This window comes from Podospora pseudopauciseta (assembly GCF_035222475.1).
Source record: "Podospora pseudopauciseta strain CBS 411.78 chromosome 7 map unlocalized CBS411.78m_7, whole genome shotgun sequence".
Taxonomy (NCBI): Eukaryota; Fungi; Ascomycota; class Sordariomycetes; order Sordariales; family Podosporaceae; genus Podospora; species Podospora pseudopauciseta.
In genome coordinates, this window is record NW_026946667.1 from 169,761 (window position 1) to 193,291 (window position 23,531).

A 23,531-nucleotide genomic window follows, 5' to 3' on the forward strand; every position below is an offset into this window, starting at 1 on the left:
AGCCCTATAGCTGCTGCCATCCGGCCCACTTCTCGTTGTCTAGCGTCCGGGGCATTCAGCATTGCCAGGTCTACACATGGCTGGCTGATGACAAAGAGTCCGTAGTTGTAGACATATACATCCATGTTGAACTTTGGCAGAACACTGACTGCCAGCATCCTATGTCGACGTGCTTGTGTAAGCCGGGTCCCTTGGCCCGCCGCCTCCACATCTTCCGGCCCTCATTCCGCCTTCCGTTACCCGACGACAAGCGCAGCTATCATTATCGCCGACGACCCCTCCCCCACCTTGTGCCGGCATCAACGCCGATATCAACATCACCACCAGTGACCCTATTTACATCCGCACCAACCCCAGGTTTTTACTGCAGGTCTTTCCAAACAGTAAGCCCTATACTCGGTAGAAAACAGCCCACCATGGCCGCCGAAAACACCTCCAACTGGGAGTCCAAAATCCAACGCAACCCTCACCCCGACTTCAAAGCCGTTGAAGCCTCCCGCCCCCCCTTTGACACCACCAAAACCTTTTCCTACACCCAAACACCCCAGCCCTCCTGGACATTTGGTGCTGGCGCCAACCACCTCTCCACCCGACAAGACAAAGAGAAACCCCACCGCCAAATCGACCCCTACTCCCCCACCCGCCCAGCCCACCTCAACTACAAACTCCTCATCTCAGCCATCGTCCCCCGTCCCATCGCCTTCGTCTCAACAGTCTCCCCCGATGGCAAAGTAACCAACCTCGCCCCCTTCAGTTACTTCACCGTCATCTCCCACGACCCCCCTCTCTTCATCATCGGCTTTGCCTCCTCCCTGGTGAACCCTGACCCCACCAAAGCAAAGGACACCCTCCGCCAGCTTGACGAAGTAAAAGAGTGCACCATCAACATCATTTCTGAAAGCTTCCTCGAGGCGGCGAATTCCACCGCCATCAACGCGCCGTACGGGGTGTCAGAGTGGGATGTTAGCGGTCTGACGCCCGTGTATGATTGCGAGCATGTCAAGGCGCCGAGGGTGAAGGAGGCGGTTTTCAGCATTGAGGGCAAGTTGGAGAGTCTGAGGGGGTTTGAGAGCAAGAGCACGCCTGGGAAGGTGAGCAGTACCATGGCGGTGGTTGAGGGTGTCAAGTTCTGGGCGAGGGAGGATGCGATCAATGAGGAGGGGAGTTTGCTGGATATTGAGGTTTTGAGGCCGATAAGCAGGTTGGGCGGGATCACCTATGGGAGGGTGACGGAGGGCATGGAGCTGCCGAGGCCGGATTTTGCGAAAGATCTTGGGGGCCACGAGGGGGCGGCCAAGTTGGAGAGGAGGGAGCAGGTGAACTGAGGATGAGTCGAGTATAAACGGGTATATAGACATTGATAAGATGATAGATCATGTTTGGCATAGATTATGCGAATGCATAAAAGGCCTACCTGGTCGATGGCACCTTCCCTGGTTGTGTGGTAGAAGGGGGTTCCATCCTCAGTCTAACGAATGTGAGTTGTTTCCTGCCGTAAGTATACAAATGCCACCCACCCTACGAGACTGGGAAGGTTCAGGCCCAAGTCCGTCTGATGTCGTCGATATAGGTATTCACAACAGATGTTTTAACAAAGTCATCTCATCCGTAAGCTACACATATCTTGTTCACTTTCGTTGCCGACATCAATATATCTTCCTTCGTTTATTGACATTATCTACCACCACTCGTTATCATCCGTCCACCTGCCAATCAGGCATTGGACAGCCATCTTCCGTCGGGGACACTCGTTTTGCCATCATGACATCCACCCCCAACACTCACCGCGGCGTTCCTCCTTCTTCATCCACGCCAGTCTTACAAGCTCCAGCAACCGAGAAGAAAGCCCCCCTTCCTCCACTCCCTCCACCTCGCCAGCACCAACCCCCACATCAACTCTTCACTTGCACATTTTGCTAGCGGCTCTCCTCCCCTTCGCCTTGGAATTCAAAACCTCACGTTCTCGGCTCCTCGGCCCGTTTAGCATGCCACGCCTGCTACATAGCCATCACCAACCTGGCAATATGCTGGGTCTGCAACGAAATGGTCTTCCGCGGGGAGGACTGTGTCAGCTTGGGGTGGTGCTTCTGGCACAAGGCATGCTACGGGTGTTTATTCTGCGGGTGCAAAAATGTGGTCAGGGGAACACCGCTCAAGGAATGGTTTGAGGACGATGGAACTGGAGAGGAGGACAAGGCGAAGGAGGTGGACACGGTACCGATGTGTATCAACTGTTTGGTTGATGTGCAAGATCAGCAGGGTGCAGAGGGAGAACAAGTGAACGAGGCCGAGGTGGTACAGAAGGCGCTGAGAAAGGTGGAGAGGGCCGAGGGGGATAATGGGCTGGCGAGGGGCAGGTGGGAGGGGTTGAGAAAAGGGTATAATGAGAAGAAGATTCATTTGCATAGGCGGGTCAACGAGGAGGGGGCAAGGTCGGATTTTGATGAGGGAGGTGATCAGGGGAATGACCAGACGACTATTTACGTGTCGCTGTCTGACCCGCTGGGAGAGACATCGTTTCGACCGAGTCCGACAAAAGGGATTCCGTCTTTCTTACAGCCTTCGCCCGCCTCGCCGGTTCAGTCTTCTCATCAAGTTCCTGTCCCAACGCAGCAAGAGTCCCGGATCAGGCGCCACAATGTCCGTTCGTACTCTTCGAGGGTCAGCAACAACTCCCACGCATCCACCGTCCGTCTCGAAGATCGGCATTTCTCTACTTCGGATAGCAACAAGACGCAGTACCCTCACAGCGAGATGTTAGAGGTGCCTTCACTCCAAAACACACCACCCACAAGCAGCCCACGACGATTTATCCACCGCGATGCACCATTCGTCTCTAACAAGACTCTCCCCTCCTCGCCCATCCAAAGAGAAGCAGCCCACAAAGACAGCCTGTCACACAACTCAACCACGTTCTCCTCATACGAAACCCCCCCAGAGTACCCTTCTTCCCCCGTCTCATCATCAGGCCGACAAAGCCAAAGTTTAGGAGCTGACGACCCCTTCACTAAGATCGACTCGAGGATGAACCGAGCCACCTCCTACAACCTATTCCCTACAGCATCACACACAGGCGGGACATCGACAAGACAGTACTCCTCCTACCATTCCCTCCGTTCAAACCCATCCGCAAGAGTAGAACCCCCCGTGATGTCGATCCACATCCACCGAACCAACCCAAGGATGTCAACCGAGTATCTCCAGTCCCAGCGGCAAGCTCACCAGTCGAGGTCATCACCACAGTTGCAGCCACCACCAGCGCTGTCGATCACGCCAATCACCACCCCACCGGCACCTGTTGTTCTTATTGGGAATAACACAACACCCACTAACAACCCCAAACAGGGTTTCCTCCGGCGGACAGTCTCTGGAAGAAAACGACAAAAGTTTCCTCGAGGAGAGGATGAAGAGGCACGCATGGCAAGAATTAGCACAGGGCAGAATGGTAGCCTGGCTACCGCGCCAGCAGTGAAAGTAGAGCCCAGCGATGGACGGGTTCAAACCCCGGAGATGGTGGCCACCACCGCCACCACCGTCACCACCACAAGAGGTCACCAAGAAATAGGGCAGACGATCCCTATCGGTGCCCTTGGGGGAAGAGATGAGAAAAAGGGGGGAAGCGGCGGTAGTGGTGGTAGTGGCAGCGGGAATGGGGGGAGCAGTAGCAAGAGGAGAAGTGTACAAGCCGACCTTTTGAGGAGGTTTTTTGGACGATGACTCAAACAACTGATAGAGATATGAGTAGGTATCAAGACAACACATAACTACATCTCCAATGATGAAAAAGCAGCAGCTCGTGCAAAAAATAGCTCTCAAGTTGATAATCCTACAGAACTCCCATGCTCATCAGACAAGCCCAATCCCCAGCCTATTAACGCCATTTCCCCCCCTTCTTCATATGAAAATTTCTCCCGTTGTCCCAAAGGCCGCCGCTGCCGCCGCCTCAAACTCCCCTCAAATGATGACGTGTAATGTATCGTTACAAGTGAATATAAAAAAGCAACCCAGATAACTTATGCACCTTTCCCACTCCCCTAACAATACCAGTATCAACTCCCAAGGAAGCTTTTCTTCGTCAAGGCTAACTAAGAATGTGGTGTCACCCACAACGCCCCAAAGCTCCCCCGTATCGAAAAGACATCGACTGCCCTATCCCAACAATATGCTTCATCACCGGCAGCAAACGCCAAGTGATTGGCATGGCAACACAAGTCCAAGTGGGAGTGTCTTTACTTCCTCACCTTTGGCCTCGACAAAGCCTGCAACCGACTAAGACTAATCCCACCTCCCGTAGTCTTCTTCTTCATCGGGCTCGGCGTCCCGGGCGCGCGACCAGGCAAAGCCGCCATCTTCCTAGGACTAGCACTTTGCATCCCCGTCTTCTTCGCGCTCGCGGCAACCAGCCTCGGAGCAAGCAACGCATCCCCCTCGGGAACTTGCTTCCTCTTCTTGGCCGCCCTATCCGCCGCCTCTCGCTCCGCTTCTTCCTCCTCCTCATCCGACGTAACACGATGTCGCTTCTTGTTCGTCATGCCATGAGGCAGAGCGACAAACACCGTGCGCGGGGCTTCATTCTCCTTGTTTGAAACCGTCGTCGACGATGAAGTGCGGGGGAAGCTGCCAGGCATGTTCTCCGTGGGCAGAATAGATGGGCGGACGGGGCGGATACTAGCTTGCCCGGGGGAGGAGCCGAATGAAGAGGATGGACCGCCGAAGCTGATGGTGTTGTCACCGCGGAAGGAGAATGTGCCTGGGACGGATGGCTCGGCGGAGGGGGCCTTGGTTTCGGTGGGCGCATCTGGGAGGGGGCGGACGGTGGAGAGGTCGGGGTAAGACACATCCTCGGCGCTCTGCTCAGCCAGGACGCCGTCCAACGATGGGTAATGGACCTCTCCAAGTGGCTGCCTGACAGCGGGAACGGGGACGCCAGACTTGACCGGCGATGGAGAGTTCTGAGCCATCGCAGCATGTTGAGTGTCGGGGGTGAAAGCCACACGCTTAGTGAGCTTGCGGGCAGGGGTGGTCATGGGGACTGGAGGAAGCTCCTTTTCCAGACGAGGAGGGGCTGGTGTCTTGGAACCAAGAGCAGAGGGCATCGGAATAGTGCTTTTAGGCTTCGCAGCACTGGCCTGGGAGCGGCGAAACAGAGACTTGACCTGCTCGAAGCGGCTCTTGGGGGTCTTGACCTCGACGGCCACCTCAGGACTCTTGGGCTCGGCTGTCGAAACACCTGCCTTGGGGCTCTTGAGATCATCAGTGGTAAAAAGCACTGCCTTTGAGCTTTTGACCTCAACCGTCTTGGTCGTCTCCTTCTCAACGGCAGTAACGGCCGCAATGTTGCTCGTCGTGGCAGACTTGATGAGACCGCCCAGCGCAGGCTTGGAGGGTGAACGCAGAAGCGAGCCACGTACAGGGGTCTTGACAATGGTGCTGCTCGATCGAGCAAGCGAAGATTTGGTTGGGGTCATCAACGATGCAAGATTAGATTTGGACCGAGGTAGGGCCATGTTAGAAGACGACTTGGGCATCGGAATTGCGCTCGCATCTCGTGAAATTGGACGCTTCGTCGTGGCATCGTCCTCGATATGCTGACGAGCACGCTTGATAGGAGACTCGACCTCGTCAACACGCTGATTGGCCTTGGGAATCGTCGAGACTGGAGTGGACTGCTTAGAACGAGCATGCTCGGGTTCGTCGAGATTGGCCTTGGATTGGCTGCGCTTGACGCCTTGTTTGAGTGGTGTAATGCGGTTCGACTGGGCTCTGAAGGCTGAGGGATGGTTTGCGATCGAGTCCATTTTCATGAACTCGTTCATATGGGCTGAGCTGAAACGGCCGGCCTTGCCTTTGGCAGTAGCAATTTTGCGATTGTTAATCTGCTCTTCTTCGGCCTTCTCTGCCTCGCGCTGGGCGGCCAACTCGACTTTGATTTTGGCGGCCTGATCGCGGATTTGGTCCATCATGCGCTGAGCCTCAGGCCCGAGTTTCATATCTAAGTGACCGGGTTGTCTGAATGTAAAAGAGGAAGATGGGACTGCAATCTTGGTGGGTGTAGATTGAATGGCGCCGGGAAGTGCATCGCTGCGAGAAGAAGTGGGCTTGACAATGTCGGTGAAGCCTAGACGCAGACCGGACGAAGGTGGCGCCATGGTCGGATGGTATTTGGCAGGATGCATTTCTGTGGCAGGAGGTTTAATGCGAGAAACCTTGCCAGCTGGTGTCGCGGGCAGCTTGGTAGGAGTTGGGCCGGGAGCTGGGGCTGGGGACGCAACGACAGCATCAATGTTTTGAACCGCGGCACTCTCGGCGGGAGTGTCATCTCGCTCGGCGACGGCAGCTAGGACTGGTTCCTCATGGGACGGCTTCATCGCCTGAAGTTGCGAAGCACGGGTTAGCGGCATTGTCGTCGAATTTTGGCATGTTTGTCTTTGTTTGTTTACTTACCCTTTGGGCGCTCGCCAGGCGCGCTGAACGGCGGGCCATGATGTCGGAAGCTCGCTGCGATGGCGGTGCAATGCAGGGGAAATGCGGTCGAAGAAACAGCTATTTTGACAATTTGTCGGTGTTGGAATGTTGGTGGAGAGATGGAAATGATGTCAGGTTGAAGACGCGACAAGGGAAGAGGTGCGACTGTGCCAGCGATGTCTGGTGGGGTGATAATTTTGATTCGCTGGCAGGCCGTTGAAGTAAACAAACCCTTTGATTTTGTGGGCCCGTGTCACCGGCGTGAGGTGAGTTCGTGGCACAGACCAGCTGCTCCCGACTCCCGGCAGTTTGGCACTCGATCAGACTTCCTAAACTCGACGCATACTAGGCTGCACACGAACACTATCGATACTCAACTTAACTCTCCTGAAGCTCAACGACAGTCTATGGCCCCACAGCTACCACCGAAGCCGACAGTAATCATCGCCTTGCTACTCGAGAAGCAAACAATTTGATTATTGCCCTCAGAGCTTACCCTCCGGACGGCCCTCCCAAGCCCAGGACAGAGCCAAGTGCCAAAGTCGATATATCCCTCCGCAGCGAGATATCTCGGCCAGAGGTAATATCCAACTGGTCAAACAACACAACACATCCTTCTCTCGAAGAACCTATATACTGTGGTCTTGAGAATTCCGTTTTTCACCGTCTCGAACCCTCACCATGCCCACAGGCCTTCTCAAAAGACACTTTCACCGTTGACGGCACCGTTTGGAAGCTGATACAAGATGTGGTTTCCCAACTGCGGGTATCTTCACCATCGGATCTGGGACCTGCATGGAAGCCCTGATTGATCTTCTTTTCGTCGACGTGCAGACGATAGCTGCGAGAAAATATAGGTGGTTGAAACACCACTAACCCCCACGGTCAAAGAATCGATACTGATGAGCGCAAATTTATCGATCAGCTGCGCCATGATTGGAGCTCGACGTCTTGGAACTGCTGGGCGACTGCATCATCACCGGCACCTCTCAGATCGAATTTCCCAGGATGCCGAGTTGAGAAAATGCCGCACCCAGGAAATTGCATCAATCTGGTGCCCCAGACGAGGCTCGAGACGGGGTACGCGACGTTGAAGTCGTCGATATCAGAGGCGGACGAGCGGGGTTGGTGAACTGGTTGTGGCTGACCCCCACCACCACTGCTCTCCGGTACTGGTGGCGCCACAAGACGCTAGAAACATTCCAGAAGGCGTAGAAGTTGCTTCTCAGTCACATTGCCCGATGCGGTCGACAAGTCCAGACCAATGAGCTTCCCATCCCGCCATCCCATACGAAGCCTCGATGAAGAATGTCCGGCATCTGCATGTCGACCATCTGGTGATTCATGGCAGAAGAAATTCTCGCTCTTCACCACCCCTCCAACTGGCCTTCTGGGCGTTCGGTCTCTCTGCCAGCAAGACGAGTATCGGACCAGGGACGAACACTGGTACAACTCTGTTGAACCTGTACAGGCGGTATCGGTCTCAAGATGGAAGTGCGGACTAACAGAATCTCTCGCGATACTCAAGGTTGAGAGTCCTCAGTCCACTCACTGTATGGCTGCCCTCGTATAGGCCTCCGTGAAGCGGATCCTTCCGTGCAAGTTGATGTCATGGGAGGTGAACCTCACCACCAAGAACACCTCATCGGCCGGTGAGCTACATCGGTGAACGTTACCAAGGATCGATGAGCTCCTCGGAGATGCACAAAACTCGATGCCTTGGGCGTTGATCCAGCGCCAACAACCCCGCCCCGCATGTCTGGGCACTCGATGGACTCGGGTAATCACCCCCCCTGTTGCTAGCTACTTTGAGCTTGTTTAGACGAGGCTTGTCGAAAGACAAGTTGACGACCCCAAAAAAGCCAAGACGAATGGTGCAACTTTGCAAGAGAATCATCGCGGCACTGCTCAGCTGTGATCAGAGACAAAACATCTTGGTTTTGAGGGATCACAATTTCTCATCTCAAGCAGAAGCATTCGGGCAAGAGGTGTCGTCGGAGGATGCCGTCTCTTAACTCTCGGCGGTCGCCAGCTTTCCCGTCCAGGCCGTGCGTTGCGGAGCGGCGGCGGAGGCGTGAGGAGTTCAGGGATGGCTGCCAGGGGGGGCTGGGGGCCACAGTGGAGGGCGCGGCGGGTGCATCACTCTGAAAAAGGCTTTCTTTTTCCAGTGGTTGAAGGAAACGTCACTGGAACGTCGACCAAACGCAACCGCAAACGCTGAAGCTCCCACTGCTCCCCGAACACCGAGAACAGAATCTCGAAAGCCTTCTGGTTGGATGACTGCCGACATTTTAATCTATCGATCTCACAGCGCCTGAGCATACTTGAGCTGCCCCTTCAGTCTATTGGAAGCACAAGCCGTCACCAAATATGCTCACGAGCCGCAAGAGTTTTCGTGGCCTCATTGTCAACACCCAACAGGTGGTCTTGCAGCACCCGGCAAGCTGTTCAGCAACCCTCGCCAATGCCAATCTTGGAAACGTCCCATTTCCATATACAACATTGGTCTTAAATGGTCTTTCAAGTTCTTTTCTTTTCCTTCTTGCTAATCCTCAAAAAAAGTCTTCAAGATCGACGCTGGTAGGACTCTTTTCGACCGAAGTCCTTCGTCAATAGTGTGTACCCCCCAGCGCTTGGGTTCCAGGCGGGAGGAACAGGTGGGTTGTGAACAGCGGGCTGTCTTGTTGGCTCAGGTGACTATAAAATTCTGGCGTTCTTGGTGTCTTGGCGAGGTGTCGTCAGGGAATCTGCCCCGCAGTTTAAACCCAGCCAATGTTGTTCCTGAACGCTGAACGACAGGCTGAGCATGTACCTGACAACCACCCCCAGAACAAGCCCAGTGCAACAGCAGTGGACGAAATCTCTGAAATGCCTCCACTTCCAGCCCCTCTCCACCATCGACAAGGAACACCGATGTCGGTGGCACAAAAGACTTGAAGTGGTGATGGCCTGCTGGGCAAAGCGCCTCTGGAAGGCACGGCATCCTCAGAACGCTGCCCTTTCTCGTGGTGAAGAGTGGTGGCATGTAACTGCAGCGTGACTATAGACCCACATATGGCAGCTCGTGAGTTGTTCGAGACTCGTCAAGATCACGCTTCATGGCAGGGTTTTCAGCCCATCTCCTCCTCTTCACGGATTTCGGCGGCTCAAAGCTGTTGTGCTGGAGAGGAATAACTCGTACAAATACCAGCATGTCCCTATGATGTGAAGGTTGTGCCTGACGCTCCTCTATTCACATGACAACACCATCATTGATCCAGATTATTTGATCCAGCCAAGGCCTGATATTCATCCCTCGACTTGACTACAATCTTGGCTTCAGTCTCAACCCACTCTGAGAAGTCTCCCCGGGCACTCGCCAAGGCTGGCGATAGATCTCGGGGGGGGCAATGAGACCGAACGGGCGAGGAGGCGAGTGGAATTGGTAAGCGGTAGGACTTTTGGTGGGAGTCATTCAGTCATTCCAGAGTTTCCAAAAAGGCAAAAGAGAGGGCAAAACGCTGAAGAGAAACGCTGGTAAACGCTGAAAACCCGAAACTCTGAGAAAGGGGGGAACTTTGACCTGTTATTGCCCGGTTGACCAGGTGCATGCAGGACCGCTGTGAGGGGAAAAGCCATGTTCCCGTCGCAGACTAACGAACGATGGTGGTCGCTGACAGAAAGGGTCGCCTGTCAAATCTCAGATGACAGCTGGCGGACAGTGGTCCGAGCACCCTGTAAGGGTTCTGAAATGAGAGCCAGCTCTTTCTGTCACTTGCTGCGCAACAGGTTGCGTTCCAACAGAGCAGGGAGTCGAGTGACTTGTGGCCGAAGTACCTGGTTTTCATTAGTCACTTATAACAGGGTGTGCCACCCAGCCGGAAGAGAGTTCAGAGCAGAACGAACAACCCTCCTCTCTCTCAACTCAAGCTCACAGTTGAGCCTCTGACGACAATTGAACAAGACTGATTGAATCGACTGTTTATCCAGACTCAAGACAGCCAGCCAACCAGGAACCATTCTCCAAGGCTCAAAGCAAGAGACCGGGACATCGCCTCCATTGCTTTAGGGACAACCCCTCTTACAACCTCTTAAACAGCTCTGAACCAAGAGATCCCAAGAGCTCCCAAAGCAGTCCATCCCGGCTTTGTTCCTCGTGGCATCGTCTGCTACTTAGCCGCCATCTCTCCAGGGCCCAGAAGCTTGTCTGTCGATTGTCTTCACTGCACCCGCCGGGCCGGGAACCTAGCAACTCTTGTTGAGACTTCACTTGTCCCCCAACGAATAGGATCCTATCTTTGAGATCCCATCAAGGCCCACGGGGACAACTCCCATCTCCATACATCAGCAGAAGCCCAAGGACGGCCAGCTCATCCTTCTCCAACAAGTTCAAGTTCCGTCCCGAGGCTCCAGCTGCAGGTCGACCAAATCGGTGTCTTCTTCTGTTGACGTTTCCAAGGCTTGAGTCTTGAGCGGATTCAGAGTGGATACTGGACGGCCCATCGGCTGATCGAGCAAGTTCCGTTGTGCGAAGAGGGGTGTGAAGCGAGCGAGGAGCCGGAAGTCGGACAACAACCTAGAAAGACACCAAAAAAGAATAAAAGCTGGTGCCAGTGCCAGCACACCCGACAACCAGCACGACCGAGAAACAAAACACGAGTTGTCAAGAATTCGGAGCCGGATCAGGATCAGGAACAAATCGCAAAACGCAGGCGTCAGCGTGTGAGTGACGGCAGCCAATCTAGTCACGGCGTGGACTTGGTCCAACGACAGAAACGCAGCGTGACCTGGTTCAACCCAGAACGGAGGTCGGGGCTGGGTGGAAGCACCTGGCTATTTGTCTCCGTGCAGGCCCAGAGTCCTAGCGGCGGTCTGCGGACCCCTCCCACCACCACCGGCATTAACATTACATAAAACCCTCCATTCTGCTCTTTTCTTGACACATACCCAACCTGTCAACGACCTTCTGCTTATCTCTGACCCTCCCGGAATCTCCCTCGACAATCTTGGTTTTGACACACGAAAATCTGGGGAATCCAACACCTCACTCAGCCTTACCTTATCGCTGGGACAGATACCACCGATACCAGATCCCCCCCGTTGAAACGAACGAACAACACCCGGTCCCAACCTGCCGGATCCCGCAAACCGTTTATTCCAGATGACGCACTGATTGGCGCCCTTCCCCGGCTTTTGTCGAACTGTCACTGCTGTCATCCCACCACCAAAAACTCCAACAGAGTTTAGGTGTGCATCGCCTGGCATTCCCGCTGCAGCATAGCGCCCTACTGCTGCTGCTTCGCCCCCGCCCAAAATCAGGTACATACTACCTCTTTATCATCTGTCTGATATCTCCTGCCTCGTCGAGATACCTTGGCCGACGCCTACCGAGCTGTCAGTGCGGCACGGCACCACCCCTATCGACGACAAGCTTTTTGGAGAAGAGCCAAGTAAGGTCTAACGCCTCTGTTATCTGCCTTAGCCACGAACCGGACAGCAAGGATATGTCCGATAAGATGTCTGTCGACAAGAAAGATCCACCCAAAGACGACCACAGTGAAGTAGAGTCCATGGCGTCCAGCCCGGAAGGAGAGGCGCCTCTAAACAACGCCCCGGCCCAAGCCGAGAACCAGCAGCCCAAGCGAAAAGGGGGTCGCAAACCTGTACGTACTCTTTTGTGCCCACATCGCCATGTGCTGTGGGTCACGTCTGATCTCATGACAAACGTGTACTAACCGGCAAAGTAGATCTATGCGACATCTGAGGAGAGAAAGCAGAGGAACCGTCAGGCCCAGGCTGCTTTTCGTGAGCGCAGAACCGAGTACATCAAGCAGCTCGAGGAGGCCATCCGCACCCATGAGCAAAACCTGGCTAACCTCCAGGCTGCCCATCGCCATGCTGCCGACGAGTGCCTGATGTTGCGCTACAAGAACTCGCTTCTTGAGCGGATTCTGCTGGAAAAGGGCATTGACGTGCAAGCGGAGCTGCGTGCTAAAACTGGCAGTCCGAATCTTGGGCCGACTCACATGCCCCAGAACCTGGTTCAGCCGCCTCCGATCCAACGTGCTATCCTGAACCGCCACCATGCTCGCCGGTCCAACTCCAGCATCGCCCCGAAACTGGAGCCGGGAGCCATCTCGCCGCTGCCTCCTCCAGTTCATTCTCACGTCTCGGCACTGTCGCCCAAGAGTCGACACACGCCCTCGTCCCACTCGGCCTCGCCCACGGCGACAACCTCGTTTGGGTCTCAGCATGCTGCCTCACCAGCAACCTCTGACCACATGAACGGCTCTGTTCGGCCCTCGATGGCGCCAGTCAATGGTATGAAGGCACCTCCGCCTCCTCATCTGGCCCCGATTCATGGTTTGCCAGGACCTCGCCAAATGCAAATACCCGGAATCCATCAGCCCACGAACCATGCGAGACAGAATGTGACGCAGAGTCCCGCCGCTTTCTACCCTACGCCATCGTTCCAGAATCATATTGAGCAGCTCGGCAAGTTGTCCCATCTCTTTTCTTTGTCCCCCCTTCGTCCTATAGAACTCTGTCGTCCTAGGTTTTAATATTTGAATACAGAACAGGAATATGATGCTGCAGCCGACATGATGGATGAAGGTCAGGAGGGTCCTGACACGCCCAACGGCGGCCCTGGACCCTACCCTGGTCAGCCCTACACTGGTGAGCCACAGTCCATGTCGCTATCATCGCCAGTCACGACGGGCCCCCCTGGGACCCAGGTCATTGCCGGCCAGTCGCCGATCGACAGCCCTGCTCACACCCAGCAGTCGGCATATCCATCGATGACGCAGCTGCTCGACCCTAGTTATGACTTTGATCCCTTCGGACTCAGTGCCAGCATGGCTTTCCCCACTCAGTTTTCGTTTGACACCAGCAACATGCGGTAGTCGCGGACTCCTCAGGTGACGGTGGTACGTTGGAGAGAGTTCACAGGTCATGGCTCAGCCCATGCCTCAAGACTCCGCTCTGGCGGTGTTCTCCTGTGGAGGACCAAGCTATCGCTGAGGAGGTATTTTTTATGGCTAAAGTCGGTCAGAGAAGGAAAAAGAAGGAGATGGAAACTTTCAGATGGTTCGGACCAGTTCACATCGGCACAGGCCCAACAAGAGGCTATTACCGCAAAGCGCGTTTTTTACGATACCCCGGAATCATTGCATTGAACAGCGGAACGACATTTTTCGAGACACCAGCCATTCATCCCGGTTCAGGAACACGATATCTGAGCCGCCGAATGACCGACGACGTGTTTGTTTTCTTTTCGGATTTTCTCATTATTGTTTCAAAAAGTATTACTGCCGGTTCTGGGTGCATTCGGTTTCAGAAAATCACACATCAACATTATACTCGCATATTTCGGAGAAAAAAAATAACTATACCCAGGACGGCGGGCGGCACCATTTGTTTTTATCAGCACACCTGTTCGGCGTCGAATTTCTGAGGACGCCTGAATCTCTTTTTTCTGGTTCATGAAAAAAAAAAAAGTTTTGCTCTTTACGAGGTGCATATAGGAAGGGATATTGGTACGGATTAGGATATACGACATACGACATGGACGACATAACAGCTACTTAATGGGTCCGCGGCTTACTACGACAGTCGCGGTAGGAAAGAAGGACTGGGTGGTGGTCCGCGCGAGGAGAGGGAAGCATAGGCTTGGGCTGCTCGTGAGGGAGCTTTCGGGGTGTGTCATACTCGTATGGCATATGTCGGGATTATCTTTCATAGTTGCCTCGAATCTGTGGCCCTTTTCACGGAGGGAAGGTATGGCTTGGGGATGAAGGCCCCGTGTCGTCCGTCGGTCCGTTTTTTTACAATTCACCTCACTCAACCCCTCTTCAGCATTTTCCTCTTGGCCATGTTTTATTCCATGTGTCATGTCGCTTCATGTGTGATGGTTTTTTTTTGGTTTCCACTCTTCTCTGTTTCTTGTTTCAGGTGTGACCTTTCTGATCACAAAAGCGAGTGTTTGTTCTTGATGGACTTTTACAAGCAAGCAGAACATAAGGGTCAAAAGTTCAGAGGGAGGCTGCCACACATCTTATGTATTTACAAACTTCTTCTCTCTTGCCACCGGATGGATGACACGGGGTTGGAGGTAGGTCCCTCAACTCTCCTCGTTTTGAATCCGTTTCATTCCTATCCCACCAACTTGGGCTCTTTAGTAAAGGGTGCAGGCTGGGTACATAGCCAGAGTAAGATATATAATGATGAAAAGAAGTTAGCACAAGTTTTGTCAGGACTCAATGCTCGAGTCTGTTGTTGATCTCAGACATGTCTTGTTACAGAGAGTATTTATTCACTCAGGTACGAAGCTGAAGGCAACTAAGAACGCGGTATGTCTATGAGAAAGCTTCTAGCTGCAGTATTATTGAGCTCATGCCACCAGACCAGTGGCTGGAGACGGGAAGTCAAACTCAAAATCTGCAACGGAACTATTACAACGAGATTGAAGCTCAACGCCACAAGCCACCAGACTGGAGCAGAGCAGTGGTTGGGCGGACATGTTTCTTTATGCGAACGGGGCGGGTTCCCTTTGTGATGATTTCCTGCGGGGATCACAACGGTTGCAGCGAGCAGCCAGCACCTGGCGGTAGCAACAGAAAGCAGCGCTGCCCTGCCCGGGCGCTGGGCGCGCAGTCTGCTGCGAAGCAAAGGCCAGGAAAAAGGAGCGGAACGGGAAGCCCTAACCGCAATAAACGAAAAGCGCACTGAATTTTCCAAAAAGGAAAAACACTCAGAGTGTGCGGCGGGCCACCCGGCGGTCCGTGCGGCAGCTCCCCCTCCTGCCTGGTGGGCATTTGGTGGGCTTTTGAGCACCAAAATCTTTCACCAGCCCGACAGCCCACCTACCGACCACCCCCCAGTTGTTTTTGTAACGAAACGACGGGTCCCATTTGCCGTGGAAAAGCACCGCAACAATCCGGCGCAGTTGAAAACAGGGCATGTCCTGCTAGGCGCTTGCCTCTCTACTACACCTCCGAGGAATTTTTCTCACCACCAAACCTCTGCCCCCTCTTCCTCCGCTACGGAGCCTTTTGGTCGGACCATATCACAACGCCTTGAGTAGGCGATAAAACCTCGGCGGCAAGATGTCGGTCGCCTCTAAGGTGAGTCGAGAATACCTTCCCTCCTCCTGTCGCCGTCCATTCCGGTTCTTTTCCTTGCCGCGAGAGCCTGCAATCGCTGGTGGTTGGAGGTCACCTCGAGTCACATTGTTGTCCCTTCTCCTCCCCCGCTCATGGAGGGGGACAGAAGACGTCGCCCACTTATTATGTCGAATTGAGATTGCTGACTCGTTGGGCTTCAAACAGAACCTTTTCGCCATTCTCGGTTGGTCTCCCTTGCTATACCTCTCTCCTTCCCCGCGAGTTCTCGCCACCCGAAACGAACCTCGAGCACCTTGGCCCTTCGGAGCCCTTGGGAACGGATGGGATGAGCTTCGAGCTTCGAGCTTGAGCTTGAGCAGGGACTTTTTTTTTTTTTTTTTTTTTTTGGTTTGGCAGACGATGGGCAGTGACTGACAGGCTGTCAACGATATAGGCAATGACGAGGAGCCTCCTATCCCTCCTCCCGTCAAGACTGTTGAAAAGACATCGACACACACTGCCAAGCGCAACACCGATGGCGTAGCTCCCTCCAAGGGCCCTGCCCCCGCTGGTGGCAACCGCCGCAACGCCGCTACTGGCAACGAGGCTGGTGTGTAGCTGTTCCGATGTCTTCAGATATTGGCCTTTTATTGACCTTGTTTCCAACAGCTTTCCGGGACCGTAACGCCGGCCGCGATTCCAACCGCGGTAAGCCCACCGATGAGGTCCGTGGCGGACGTCGTGGTGGCTTCCGTGGCAAGCGCCCCGAGGGTGATCGTCACCCCCACAAGGCCGCTCCTCAGTATGTTTTGGCTCGGCCCCCGGCACTCAGATACGGGACATGATACTAACAGGTTTCTAGTGGTGGCTCCGCTAAGACCGCTGAGCAGGCTTGGGGCGGTGAGGATGGTGAGAAGGCCCTCAACGACGAGAAGGCTGGCGAGGCCGATGCCACCGTCGAGAAGAAGGAGGATGAGGCCGCTGCCCCCGCTGAGGAGCAGGAGCCCGAGCCCGTCGTGAAGACCCTCGAGGACTACTACAAGGAGAAGCCCAAGTTCGAGGCTCTCAAGCCCCGTGAGGTCAAGGCCGAGAAGCCCGAGGGCATGGTCGTCGCCAAGAAGACCGACGAGGACTACGTCGCCGCCAGCGGTGGCAAGAAGGAGCGCACTCGTGAGCGCAAGCAGAAGCAGTTCGTCGAGATTGAGAACCGCTATGTCGAACCCGAGCGCACCGGTGGCCGTGGCGGCCGTGGTGGTGCCCGTGATGGCGCTCCCCGTGGCGGTGCTCGCGGTGGTCGTGGTGATGGTCCCCGTGGTGGTGCCCGTGGCCGTGGTGGCCCCCGTGGCGGCGCTGCTCCCCGCGGTGCTCCTCGTGGCGGTGCCTCTCAGGCTGCTCCCGTTTCCATTAACGATGAGAACGCTTTCCCCAGCCTCGGCGGCAACTAAAATGCTTCCTCATCTCGGAAATCATCTATCCTTGATGTTAAGATCAGACACGTCGGTTTTGATCTTATGACTCCATTTTCTCTGGTCCGCACTACGAAATACATCACCACATAACGGCAATCTGGACGGGGCGGTTACTCAACTGAATGGGAAAAGGGGGTGGGGCACTGTTTGATGGCGGTTTTTGTAGGCTTTGGTTGCGTTTGATGTTTTTCTTTCGGCGCAACCGGGTCCCCTCCAGGTTGCGGAAAGAGAAAAAAAAGGGCTAGCAAAAGTGTCTAAAACGATTTTATTTTCCCTCTTCTTCACATGATCATTATCATCATAGTGTCTCGTTGCTTTGCTCTTCTGCTTGATAGTGTCCTCTATACGTATCTCGGTCGGTTGTCGTGTGTATCCTGGGAGGTTGGGCGTGGAGGTGAGGGCTAGTTGGATATATGTAGTCTGCTTGGGTGTATACTGGTAGAAGTTGAGGGTGAAATGAACGTTGGAGTTGGGCTGTGTTGGATGCAGGATTTTTCTGCTTGTTCTATGATGCAACGTGATGAGATGAACGGGTACTGTTGGTCATCTCTGCGAAGATGAGTTCAGTCTGTTGGTTCAGTTCAGCGGCCGTAGTCTTCTCCCTCGCAAGAGCTCTCCAGCACTCTTTTGGTCTTGTTGTCTTTGACCTGGCCCCAATACAGACAGAACGAACGGCTTGAGCTGCATATTCCAATACCTGTAACGCAGTTACAACCAATTGTGAAGTAAGACGGGGGTGGTAGTTCATTACAGCTTACCAAACTATCCTCGGGTCATTGCTCACAATCTCACAATATGTTTGGGTACGGAAGTCTTGTCATCATCAAGAGCTGAGATAACAGTCCCATGAACCTATATTCAATGCCCAAGTTTCAACCCTCAAGACCCCAACTCCTAAACCATGCTTTCCTCTTGTAACCAGCAAATCGTCACAGCCCAACCAACTTGGTTAAAACAACCGATACACACCCCAACCCACCCACCACCTCTTTGCAACCTCCTCTCCATCTATCTTGACAAACAGCGGCTAATCCAACATGACCCTTCTACTCCTCCTCCTCTTCCACCCCCTCCCAACATCAACCCCCACCGCCGCCACCAACAACAAAGCATTAAACCCCCCCATCAGATAAAACGGCGCCCCCTCCCACCAAGCATCAAACAACCACCCCCCCAGCTTCGTCAACAGCAATATCGCCAACCCCCCGCACCAGCTATACACCCCCGCCACCGACCCCTTCAGCCTAACCCTCGACACCGTATCCTCCGGCACGACATCCTCATTTTCCAAAAGCGGCGCCGTGTCCCCCTCCCCATCGGCACTTTCGATAAGCGTCTCCCCCCCATCACTCCCCGGCACAGCCAAAACATTAACAATATCCGTCTTCAACACCCCCTTCCCCAACGAGCCAAGCGAACAAACAATCGCGCCAATCTGGCTTATTCCCATCAGGGCCACAAGCAGAAAAACAACCGGTTTCCCACCGCGGGAGTCGACATCTTTAAACTCCGGGCTCGCAAGAGACGGGAAGATCATGTACCCTATTATACCGAACAAGGTAGCAATGACAATAGGCCAGTTGACCCTATGGTGGGGTTTATGACTGAGATACCCAAAGAGAGGGGCGCAAATCAAACCCATCAGCTGGGCGACTCCGGTTAGGATGGCAGAGAGGATGTACGCCTGGCGGCACTCTTTTTTCAGTTCCGGGGAGGGATCGTTGGGGGAGCCCTGGCAGTAGCCGTGGCGCATGAAGAAGGCGTTGATGTAGAGGGGGATGAAGAGGGATATGGCGACGGTGGAGGCGCGGGCGACGAAGCCGCCTAGGTAGCCTAGGCATATGTCGCTGTCGCCGAGGGCGAGGAGGATGGAGTCTCTGAGGAGGTGGTGGTAGGGGATTGCTTTCTGGGGTTGGGTTAGCGATGGGCATAAGAACAGGGAGAAAAGGGGGGGAGAGTTCATACGCTTCGGGGGTGGGCTGAGGCAGCGCCTTGGGGGGTTGAGCCCCGGAGACCAAACAACATTCGCCAGCCCTTGCCTTCTTCACCTTTGATCTTGCGCAGACCAAAGAAGACAAAGATGGCGACCAGAAAGGAGACCACGCCAACGGTATAGTAGCTATATTGGACGGCCAGGCCGGTGGTGACGCCCTCGATTTTGCCAAACCGAGCGGGGAGTGGGAGGAACAAACTGAGGGCTACCAGGGCACCGCAGCCGGTGAACAGCCCAACGAAGCCGGCGAGCGCTGATGGCTTTCCTTGTTTCTTTCCCTCGTCTCCTTCCACCGCGGTGTCTTCTGTCGAGGAGGCATAGTTGGAGCTGGTATTGCGAAACGTCTCAGGAGTGATAGTCACTTCCGAATCGACAGACAACGCAACGCTTGTTCTCGCTCTCCCTCTTGTGGAGGGTTTGCGCACATTCTCAGCCACGGGACCAGTCTCATCGGTCAAGGAGGGAAGAATAGCAGTAACCATGGTAGCCCTGTATAGCTCACACGTCAGCACACCATATTTCCTACCTAGAACCAAGCCTCCCAAGGAACACCACTTACGCAGCCGTCGCCCCGACAGCAAAGAATATCCTCGCCAACAACAACTGAGGATACACATTGCGCGCCTGCACAAACAGGAACAGCGCAAGACCAATGACAGCATACCCAGCAACAGCTACATATCTCACACCAGCTCTATCCGACACCAACCCCCAAATCGGGCAAGCCACCAGCGCGACGAGCTCATCGACAAACCCCAACGTCCCTACGATATCCCCCACTCCTTCCTTCACGCCTATCAAATCGGTAATCACAAAGGACAAGCTGCTGTTGAGGAAGACGAGGAACGAGATGCTGAAGAGGGATATCCCGAGGAGGTACGTCAGCGCCTGCAGCGGCGTCGTCGAGCTCGAGAAGGGCAGGCGCTGGAGGATGCGCTGGGGTATTGTGCTGAGCGTCATTGTGTGTGTGTGTGTGGTAGGGTGATATAACCCCGTTGAGGTTATATCGATGGTCGGCGGGCCAAAAAGGTAGTGTATAGGGCAAGAGTAACTGGACTACTCTAGACCATGATGGGATGTATGTTTGTGTTTGTTTCCGTCGCCAATGCTTTTTCTCAATTCTTTTTTTTTTCTTTCTCCAGTATAGCCGGCCTTAACAACCCTTCCTGCTTAAGCTCTGACTAAAAAACAGAATGCTGGGCCAACCAAATGGCAACAGAAAACTATGATTCAATGGCTTTTGGAAACCAAGGTTGCAAGTTCAATGATGAAGCTGGGCGAGGGCAAGTTCCGAGTGAAACCGCGCATCCCTGGCTTGTCGTTAAGCCGCGGGCGGGCGATCCAGACCCCGCAATCTGAGTCTGGCCCCCCCGCCAGCCCACTGCTAACCGCTATCGTCGGGGTTGTCTCCACCGACGTCGGAGGCTGTTTTTCAGGGACCGACTGTTTCCACCTTATCTTTTTTTGTGGAAGAGCCCAGAGCGAGAGTGACTGGAATTGGGCTTCGTTGAAAGTGTTTGGCTGTTGAGAAGAAGAGGGTATCACACCGCTTCCCTTCACTTTGCGCCTTGTTTTTACTTGAAAGTCCTCTTTCCTATAGGGCTGGATATTATCTCTACGTTGAGGGGTTTGGCTATTCTTTGAAGTGGTTGTTGATATCACCTCCGCTACGGCTTAAACGCGGTGTTGATACCCCTTGTCTTCTCACGGTTACGAAAAGAGTCACACATACACACAATGTCTTCGTCTCTGCCAGGCGTCCGGCCACTTCCCGACTCTCAGTATGATCTTAGCACCTACTGGGGCCGTGTGAGGCATACTGCGAGCATTACAGATCCGAGGTGAGAGCAAACTGACAACCTGTCTTATAACCATAACCTACCAGGTCGATGAGTGAGGTGTGAGTGAGTAGGGGACTTGTACCCGCCGGCCCATCCCACATCACCAACCTGCCTTGCTTTTTATGTCGTGTCAGCATATACTAACCTGCGACCGTCAATAGGACCCTCCTCGTAGGCAGTGCCGGTCTTACAGATGCCAAAAACCTCCTCATCGCCTACAAGAATGGGCAAATTCCACACATGACCCCCGACCTCTGGAAGGCCAAGAAGATTGTCGACTCGACTCTGCACCCAGACACAGGCGAGGCGGTCTTCCTCCCCTTCCGCATGTCATGCTTTGTCCTCTCCAACTTGGTGGTGACAGCGGGCATGTTGACCCCTGGCCTTGGTGTAAGCCCTGTACCTCCCCCCCTTTCCGGTCACATACTCACCTCCATACAGAACCGCGGCACCATCGCCTGGCAAGTAGCCAACCAGTCCCTCAACGTAGCAATCAACTACTCCAACTCCAACAAATCCTCCCCCTTATCCTGGTCCAAAATCGCCCAATCCTACTTCCTCGCCGTCGGCGCCTCCTGCTCCGTAGCCGTAGGCCTCAACTCCCTCGTCCCCCGTCTGAAATCCATCACCCCTTCCACCCGCCTCATCCTCGGCCGCCTCGTCCCCTTCGCCGCCGTGGCCTCGGCCGGTGCCCTCAACGTCTTCCTCATGCGCGGGGAGGAGATCCGCACCGGCATCGACGTCTTCCCTGTCCTGTCTCAAAAGGCCAGGGAGGCGTTTGCTGCCCAGGGCAAGTCCCCCTCCGAGGTGGAGAGTCTGGGCAAGAGCCAAAAGGCGGCGACGTTGGCGGTGGGGGAGACGGCGGTGAGCAGGGTGCTGAATTCGTCCCCGATCATGGTCATCCCAGCGCTGGCGCTGGTGAGGTTCCAGAGGACGGAGTGGCTGAGGAAGAACCCTAGGTGGACGACGCCGTTGAATTTGGGGTTGATCTTGGTGACGTCGTATGCGGTTTTGCCGTTGGCGCTGGCGGCGTTCCCGCAGAGGCAGAAGGTTAGGGCGGATAGTTTGGAGGAGAGGTTTCATGGACGGGGTGGGGAGGGGGGGTTGGTGGAGTTCAATAGGGGTATTTGAGGAGATATAGGGAAATAAACGAATGGTTCAAGATGCATGGTGTTTTGGAGGCCTTGAGGGTGAAGGGTTTAAAAAAGAAGGTTTGCCTGGGCGTGAGAGCGTTGCCAGTTGTCGGTGTTAGCTTGTAGTCTAATTCCCCTTCTCCAAGATCCAGAATCCGGGCAGAGGGTTCGGTTTTCCAGCAAGTCCTTCTCCAACCAACACTCAAACTTTATCCAACCAGGTCCAACACTTCGGATTCCCCGAGTCCACTGGGACATGAGCATCTCAAACATTGTCTTGCGTAAAGACACTCACCAACTGAAGATACCCTACCCAAGACTCCCGTCTCAGTGAACAACATGAGATCCGCTCACAAAACAAGGGGTGTAATCTGATGCAAGTCCCACTTTCGTCACGGTGACTTGAACCCAGTATGTGGAGCCTGTGAAACAGTTGTTGTTGTTGTTACTGTTGTGGTGCGTGAACTGTTGCACGGCAGATGGTGAGTGAAACCACACTTGTGTAAATTTCAAAGCCCCAGACCTTCAAAAAACACATCCATAGGCCTTGAACTATCTTCAACACGCCTTCAAGAACAGATATTTGTGAGAATAGACGAAACAGGCGGGAAAATACAAGTTGAATTTTCACGCTGAGAATGAGGCGTTGTGAGAGAGGCTCTCCAGGCAGGCAGCCTAACCCCACATATCTTAGCTCATATCTACGCTTGCCTGTTATTGATCATGTGAAGGAGTGTGAATGCTCCTTTTTTTCGCAGGCAAGTCTTGGGGATCAAAGATAAACATCACTGGACTGTTTCGGATGAGGAGGGATCGGTGCCCATTTTCACTTGATCTGCTTGTCAGACCATTAGATTTGGAGGGTTTGTGAGATGAGACCACAGACTGATGTCTTGAAAGCAAATTGAGAGGGAAGTGAGCATGTCAATCATTTCGTTTCGAAATATGGATTTGATGAAGGTTTTATGCAAACTTTGCTGTGCCATGGTTGATTTGGGGGCTGTGGTGATGGTGTACTGGGTTGGATACCAAGCATAAGTTGGGTTAGGGTAGTTTATGAGCCCTTGATTTATCCATCATCACCCCGTGTTTGTGAATGATATGAAGGCAAAGTATTACACCGTAGTAAGATGTCCCTCACCTAGGTAGCCAACCTTTACCCCACCACTTGCTTTGAGCAGATTTTGTTGATGTTATTGTTTTAGTCCGAGCGGAGGACGGTCTTTCATGATGGATGGGTGGTCACACCTCCACTAACCCTACAGCGGTAAAAGACCGTTGCCACCTGCCCGTCTGGATTCGTTTCCTTTTTTTCTTCAACAAGGCTCTCCTTCCTGCAGATAAGGATGAAGTCATCCTGCAATGCAGCAGCCACAACCCCAAAAAGTGAAGAAGAAGAGAGGATTGCAACAGGCGCGGGGACGTCCTGGTGGTGCTTGCTTGCCAGTTGTTGGTCCACTGACGAAAGAGAGGGGTCATCTTCTTTGGACTTTGGCCACTGCGGGGCAGCCACGGCAACCAGCCAGCGACCACCCTCCCCCCCCCCC

At 54.1% G+C, this 23,531-nt stretch overlaps 7 protein-coding genes across 7 annotated transcripts; 5 read left to right on the forward strand and 2 right to left on the reverse strand.

Moving 5' to 3' along the window:
- Positions 1-416: 416 nt before the first annotated feature.
- On the forward strand, positions 417-1,325 carry QC763_702840 (uncharacterized protein; the record flags this gene model as incomplete). The annotated part of the gene is made up of 1 exon (XM_062915298.1): positions 417-1,325. The coding sequence occupies one exon, from the start codon at positions 417-419 to the stop codon at positions 1,323-1,325; it is 909 nt and encodes a 302-aa protein (XP_062761341.1).
- A 718-nt stretch (positions 1,326-2,043) lies between these two features.
- QC763_702830 (uncharacterized protein) lies at positions 2,044-3,717 on the forward strand (the record flags this gene model as incomplete). The annotated part of the gene is made up of 1 exon (XM_062915297.1): positions 2,044-3,717. One exon carries the CDS (start codon positions 2,044-2,046, stop codon positions 3,715-3,717), a length of 1,674 nt encoding a protein of 557 aa, XP_062761342.1.
- A 344-nt stretch (positions 3,718-4,061) lies between these two features.
- On the reverse strand, positions 4,062-6,633 carry QC763_702820 (uncharacterized protein). The gene is made up of 2 exons (XM_062915296.1): positions 6,445-6,633; positions 4,062-6,371 (listed from the first exon to the last, which is right to left on the reverse strand). Exons 1-2 carry the CDS (start codon positions 6,481-6,483, stop codon positions 4,230-4,232), a joined length of 2,181 nt encoding a protein of 726 aa, XP_062761343.1. The 5' UTR covers positions 6,484-6,633; the 3' UTR covers positions 4,062-4,229.
- A 3,518-nt stretch (positions 6,634-10,151) lies between these two features.
- Positions 10,152-13,349, forward strand: QC763_702810 (uncharacterized protein; the record flags this gene model as incomplete). The annotated part of the gene is made up of 3 exons (XM_062915295.1): positions 10,152-12,107; positions 12,192-12,975; positions 13,021-13,349. The coding sequence occupies exons 1-3, from the start codon at positions 11,949-11,951 to the stop codon at positions 13,347-13,349; spliced, it is 1,272 nt and encodes a 423-aa protein (XP_062761344.1). The 5' UTR covers positions 10,152-11,948.
- Positions 13,350-15,551: 2,202 nt separating this feature from the next.
- Positions 15,552-17,292, forward strand: QC763_702800 (uncharacterized protein; the record flags this gene model as incomplete). The annotated part of the gene is made up of 5 exons (XM_062915294.1): positions 15,552-15,569; positions 15,774-15,792; positions 16,003-16,158; positions 16,218-16,350; positions 16,411-17,292. 5 exons carry the CDS (start codon positions 15,552-15,554, stop codon positions 16,991-16,993), a joined length of 909 nt encoding a protein of 302 aa, XP_062761345.1. The 3' UTR covers positions 16,994-17,292.
- A 752-nt stretch (positions 17,293-18,044) lies between these two features.
- QC763_702790 (uncharacterized protein) lies at positions 18,045-20,305 on the reverse strand (the record flags this gene model as incomplete). Its single annotated transcript, XM_062915293.1, has 3 exons — positions 19,570-20,305; positions 18,983-19,499; positions 18,045-18,923 (listed from the first exon to the last, which is right to left on the reverse strand). The coding sequence occupies exons 1-3, from the start codon at positions 19,968-19,970 to the stop codon at positions 18,045-18,047; spliced, it is 1,797 nt and encodes a 598-aa protein (XP_062761346.1). The 5' UTR covers positions 19,971-20,305.
- Positions 20,306-20,430: 125 nt separating this feature from the next.
- On the forward strand, positions 20,431-22,597 carry fsf1 (Sideroflexin FSF1). The gene is made up of 3 exons (XM_062915292.1): positions 20,431-20,851; positions 21,013-21,241; positions 21,293-22,597. The coding sequence occupies exons 1-3, from the start codon at positions 20,748-20,750 to the stop codon at positions 21,980-21,982; spliced, it is 1,023 nt and encodes a 340-aa protein (XP_062761347.1). The 5' UTR covers positions 20,431-20,747; the 3' UTR covers positions 21,983-22,597.
- Positions 22,598-23,531: the final 934 nt, after the last annotated feature.